General features: G+C 40.3%; 1 protein-coding gene across 2 annotated transcripts in view; it reads right to left on the bottom strand.

The window, feature by feature from the left end:
* Positions 1 to 2,649: 2,649 nt before the first annotated feature.
* The window catches only part of LOC130090382 (serine/threonine-protein kinase 32C-like), a 101,907-nt gene continuing 97,787 nt past the window's right edge, over positions 2,650 to 6,769 (bottom strand). Inside the window, exon 12 of one of the 2 annotated variants that reach the window (XM_056257736.1) lies at positions 2,650 to 3,196. In XM_056257736.1, the coding sequence (XP_056113711.1) occupies positions 3,025 to 3,196 (172 nt within the window). In that variant the 3' untranslated portion in view covers positions 2,650 to 3,024. The remainder of the gene's footprint in view (positions 3,197 to 6,769) is intronic. The other variant, XM_056257735.1, reaches the window with a different exon arrangement.

The following is a 6,769-nucleotide window of genomic DNA, read 5'->3' as shown; positions in this document are numbered from 1 at the left end:
TTTCCAACTAGGAAAATCAGACTTGGAATTTCTTACTAGGAAACTCCAACTAGGAATTTCTGACTAGGAATTTTCGACTAGGAAACTCCAACTAGGAATTTCTGACTAGGAATCTCAGACTTGGAATTTTTTACTAGGAAACTCGAACTAGGAATTTCCGACTAGGAAACTCCAACTAGGAATTTCTGACTAGGAATTTCTTACTAGGAAACTCCAACTAGGAATTTCTGACTAGGAATTTCCGACTAGGAAACTCCAACTAGGAATTTCTGACTAGGAATCTCAGACTTGGAATTTTTTACTAGGAATCTCAGACTTGGAATTTCTTACTAGGAATTTCCAACTTGTAATTTCCAACTAGGAAACTCAGACTTGGAATTTTTTACTAGGAAACTCCAACCAGGAATTTCTGACTAGGAATCTCAGACTTGGAATTTCTTACTAGGAATTTCCAACTTGTAATTTCCAACTAGGAAACTCAGACTTGGAATTTCTTACTAGGAAACTCCAACTAGGAATTTCTGACTAGGAATTTTCGACTAGGAAACTCCAACTAGGAATTTCTGACTAGGAATCTCAGACTTGGAATTTTTTACTAGGAAACTCGAACTAGGAATTTCCGAATAGGAAACTCCAACTAGGCATTTCTGACTAGGAATCTCAGACTTGGAATTTTTTACTAGGAAACTCATATTTATGATAATTCTGATGGCATGTGAAGGCAGTATTACATGCCTGTTTATTAAGATCTGTGCTGCCTTCATGTGCTATTGGCATTATTATAAAAATGAGTTTCCTAGTCAGAAATTGGTCATGAACGCCCTCTCAAGCTGTATTTACTATGGAAAACTCAGAGATCATTTTGATAGAGAAAATAGCCTGTATTTGACTGAAATTCCGGAGAGATTCTAGATGACGCTTGAATATTTATATGGCTGTCAATCATTTTGGCTTTAATACAATTTTCACAATAAATAGGCAAGAATAAACCTGGTGTCCTCCATGATTTCTGTCTTTTCCAACAACAAAGCCCTTGAACGTGACAAGCTCGTAATCACAACTTCAGAAGTAGGACATTTCCATTAACACGTAATAAAATCATCATACGCCACATATTTTCTACGTTTATGGTTCCTATGATAATGAGCTTATGCCTTCATATGCTTTCGGAAATTTCATACTTCCTATTCTACTTCCATGCTATTGTAGTCGTGTATAAAACATACAATATTTTTTCAAATAATTATTCATATTTGTAAATATGCACTACTTTAACATCAAGACAAGGCAATGTAGCGAGCGATTGTAGAAAAATTAATAAAGAATAGCAGTCACAGCAGCATCGCCGTGTTTAAAGTTTATGGCCCGCCTCGGAAAGTCAGATGTCATAATCATCCCCTGACTTCCCAGTGGTAAATACGACTTGAGAGGGAGTTCATGTCCAATTTCCGACTAGGAAACTCCAACTAGGAAATTTCCAACTAGGAAACTCCAACTAGGAAATTTCCGACTAGGAAACTCCAACTGGGAAACTCCAACTAGGAAATTTCCGACTAGTAAACTACAACTAGGAAATTTCCGACTAGGAAACTCCAACTAAGAAATTTCCGACTAGGAAATTCCAACTAGAAAATTTCCGACTACGATTTTCCAACTAGGAAACTAGAACTAGGAAATTTCCGACTAGGAAACTACAACTAGGAAATTTCCGACTAGGAAACTACAACTAGGAAATTTCCGACTAGGAAACTCCAACTAAGAAATTTCCAACTAGGAAATTTCCGACTAGGAAATTCCAACTAGAAAATTTCCGACTACGATTTTCCAACTAGGAAACTAGAACTAGGAAATTTCCGACTAGGATTTTCCGACTAGGAAACTACAACTAGGAAATTTCCGACTAGGAAACTCATATGTAGGATAATTCCGATAGCACATGAAGGCGGCGTTAAACCCATTTTTGATCAAATAAATGCAGCCTTGGCGAGCAGAAGAGACTTCATTGAAAATCATTTAAAAATCCTAATGATTTCTTACTTTTAACCGGTAGTGTAAATACTGACAATTTCCTCTAGGGAAATGAATGAAAATACTGATAATCTTTAATCCAGGAACCAATATGTATATACTGTTGAAAAGAACCTCCTCCAAAACTATTAGTAAATCATGGTTGATGATGTAAACTAATGACTACTGGATATTTACATTGAACAGGGTGAGGAGCCCTTCAGGAATAAACGCTTCGTGGGGTCTTTAAAGGAAACACTGATGTAGAAATGGTCATGTGATCACCCTCATGTGGAATGAAATCGACATGACTGCAGTTCTTCTCACTGTAAACAGATTTGTCAATGCATTTTCCATTTCTTTAAAAGAAAAACTAAACAAATGACTCTCCGATTGAATTCTACGGTAGAATTTCTGCTTTGAAGTGCTGTGGAGGAAGTCAAGCATCTCAAACGGCTGGAAAACACCGACGTCTGAAGCGCAGACGAGGAAAACCGGAGGAAATATCATGCACACATAATCAGACATTCATGTGAAGTCTAATGGAGGAAAGTGTAACCAGTAAACCTGTATGAATTATGGGGTGAATTGTGTAAAATCGGTTCTGATATGAGGATGAAAGAAGAATAACTACACAAACACTCCCATCAGAAGCACATACTTCCCTCACTAGTGTGTGTTAACTAGTCCTAAAGTTAGTCTTCTCACAGCGCATGAAAGCCAGAAACTCTGTGCTGAATTCAAAAGGCACCCAATAATAACTCACGTATGTAAACATACGAATGCATGTGAAATATCAATGAATCCTCGAGCAGCTTTATGTGTTTCTGCTTCAAAGACAATTAATGTGAAGACGAAGAGCTCTTCCTCGGTTTCAGGGGGTGTCGTCATACTCGAGCGCGTTGATCTGCCTCTAAAATCTCCATTTTACATCATGCTGAAGAGATACGTTGCATAGAAGTTCAAACTTGCTGTAGGCGACGGCTCTGATCATGGGGTTTAAAGGCATGGCGAGCGCTAGCAGCTTCCAGGAGACGAGCAGACCGAACCGCACATGCTCAGCTTGGACGTCTCGGGTTCGGGTTCGGGTTCGGTCTCTTCGTCCTCGGTTCCTCCTTCGGCTTCATCAGCGTCTGGATCTCCATCTCCATCTGCTCCCATACAGCCCTCCTCCTGCCGGCGCTTCAACCTGAACACACACACATCTGCTGTAAAACACACAACTGCACACACATCTGCTGTACAACACACAACTGCACACACATCTGCTGTACAACACACAACACACAACTGCACACACATCTGCTGTACAACACACAACTGCACACACATCTGCTGTAAAACACACAACTGCACACACATCTGCTGTAAAACACACAACTGCACACACATCTGCTGTACAACACACAACTGCACACACATCTGCTGTACAACACACAACTGCACACACATCTGCTGTACAACACACAACTGCACACACATCTGCTGTACAACACACAACTGCACACACATCTGGGGTAAAACACACAACTGCACACACATCTGCTGTACAACACACAACTGCACACACATCTGGGGTAAAACACACAACTGCACACACATCTGCTGTAAAACACACAACTGCACACACATCTGCTGTACAACACACAACTGCACACACATCTGCTGTACAACACACACCTGCACACACATCTGCTGTACAACACACAACTGCACACACATCTGGGGTAAAACACACAACTGCACACACATCTGCTGTAAAACACACAACTGCACACACATCTGCTGTAAAACACACAACTGCACACACATCTGCTGTACAACACACAACTGCACACACATCTGCTGTACAACACACACCTGCACACACATCTGCTGTACAACACACAACTGCACACACATCTGGGGTAAAACACACAACTGCACACACATCTGCTGTAAAACACACAACTGCACACACATCTGCTGTACAACACACAACTGCACACACATCTGGGGTAAAACACACAACTGCACACACATCTGCTGTAAAACACACAACTGCACACACATCTGCTGTAAAACACACACGACAACTGCACACACATCTGCTGTAAAACACACAACTGCACACACATCTGGGGTAAAACACACACGACAACTGCACACACATCTGGGGTAAAACACACAACTGCACACACATCTGCTGTAAAACACACACGACAACTGCACACACATCTGCTGTAAAACACACAACTGCACACACATCTGCTGTAAAACACACAACTGCACACACATCTGGGGTAAAACACACAACTGCACACACATCTGGGGTAAAACACACAACTGCACACACATCTGCTGTAAAACACACACAACTGCACACACATCTGCTGTAAAACACACACAACTGCACACACATCTGCTGTAAAACACACACAACTGCACACACATCTGCTGTAAAACACACAACTGCACACACATCTGCTGTAAAACACACACAACTGCACACACATCTGCTGTAAAACACACAACTGCACACACATCTGCTGTAAAACACACACAACTGCACACACATCTGCTGTAAAACACACAACTGCACACACATCTGCTGTAAAACACACAACTGCACACACATCTGCTGTAAAACACACACAACTGCACACACATCTGGGGTAAAACACACACGACAACTGCACACACATCTGGGGTAAAACACACAACTACACACACATCTGCTGTAAAACACACACAACTGCACACACATCTGCTGTAAAACACACACAACTGCACACACATCTGCTGTAAAACACACAACTGCACACACATCTGCTGTAAAACACACACAACTGCACACACATCTGGGGTAAAACACACAACTGCACACACATCTGCTGTAAAACACACAACTGCACACACATCTGCTGTAAAACACACAACTGCACACACATCTGCTGTAAAACACACACAACTGCACACACATCTGGGGTAAAACACACAACTGCACACACATCTGCTGTAAAACACACACAACTGCACACACATCTGGGGTAAAACACACAACTGCACACACATCTGGGGTAAAACACACACAACTGCACACACATCTGCTGTAAAACACACACAACTGCACACACATCTGCTGTAAAACACACACAACTGCACACACATCTGGGGTAAAACACACAACTGCACACACATCTGCTGTAAAACACACACAACTGCACACACATCTGCTGTAAAACACACAACTGCACACACATCTGCTGTAAAACACACACAACTGCACACACATCTGGGGTAAAACACACAACTGCACACACATCTGCTGTAAAACACACAACTGCACACACATCTGCTGTAAAACACACAACTGCACACACATCTGCTGTAAAACACACACAACTGCACACACATCTGGGGTAAAACACACAACTGCACACACATCTGCTGTAAAACACACACAACTGCACACACATCTGGGGTAAAACACACAACTGCACACACATCTGGGGTAAAACACACAACTGCACACACATCTGCTGTAAAACACACACAACTGCATCTGTCCTGTATGGGATCAATATTCTGTAAAAAGAATTGCGGTCGCGAAAAAAAAAAAGTGTGAATCAAAAATGTAAAAACACAAATGTATTGCACAAACTGAAAATAATCATGCAAAATGACCAGAAAAGCAAGCGTGGTCATTGGTGTGACGTCAACGCCCCACTTCGATTGATTGGCTTGAAGAGGAGCTGTCAATCTAGAACTAGTGGACCAATGGTGACGCTTCAGCCCGCCCTAATTTACATGCAACTCGAACTGCAACATTTAGAAAAGCGCAGAACGTGGAAAGGTGGCGTAGGAGTAAAATATGAGCATGAAATGTAAGAGGGCACAAAATACAGCGTAAATAAAACCAAGGAAAACATAATTTTGAAGGAAACATGAACATAAGTTTAAGTTTTGTGTAATATCATTTTTTATGTGGTTAAAGTTTAAAGTTTTTATTCCTGCTTGTTATTTTTTGATTTACGATTATTATATTTTGATTCGTAACCACGTTGTTTGCTATTCTGATCATTTTACATAATTTTTTTTTAGTTTGTGCAATATATTTTTTACATATGTTTTTACATTTTTGTTGTATTATTTCCTTCCCTATTATTAGCTGAGACACTGTTCATCATGATGGTTTTGAATTGATTAAAATATGATTGGAATCACTTTAAAAAGTAAAATACAGTTCAGAGCAACAAGTCTGTCATATCAGCTACATAACACTATCATGAGAACATCATAAATGTGTGTGTGGGACGGGGCTGTTAATGGTGAGACTTGTGTGTTTGTAATCAGGCTCTCAAAAATCATAAAAATTTGGATTTAGATTTATCGGCCAATATATCGGTTATCGGCTTTCCAAATATAAAGAGTTATCGGCCAAAATTTTCATATCGGTGCGTCCCTATTCCAAATACCATAGTATTGTGCAAATTACAATAGAATATACAATTCAATTTAAAACATAAGCATTAAGTATTAAAAACATTCAGCATAAACTGACCCGATGCACATTCTTTATTCATCATTTTGTCGAGAAAAAGTAGAGTTAAAAAATCTTGTTGAATTTTATGTAGAACATTCCTAGAATCCTAGAAAAGATCAGAGTGATCTGAACACAGCTGAACTTCAGGAGCCGAGCAGCCGAGAGTTTCGAGAAGTGGAGAAGAGGAGAAGAGGAGAAGTGGAGAAGAGGAGAAGTGGAGAAGAGGAGAAGTGGAGA

Source organism: Rhinichthys klamathensis, unplaced genomic scaffold, assembly GCF_029890125.1.
Source record: "Rhinichthys klamathensis goyatoka isolate OS25496 unplaced genomic scaffold, OSU_Roscu_1.1 h1tg000142l_1, whole genome shotgun sequence".
Lineage (NCBI taxonomy): Eukaryota > Metazoa > Chordata > Actinopteri > Cypriniformes > Leuciscidae > Rhinichthys > Rhinichthys klamathensis.
Note: the sequence above shows the minus strand (reverse complement) of the source record. Positions and strands in the feature narration are given on the sequence as shown.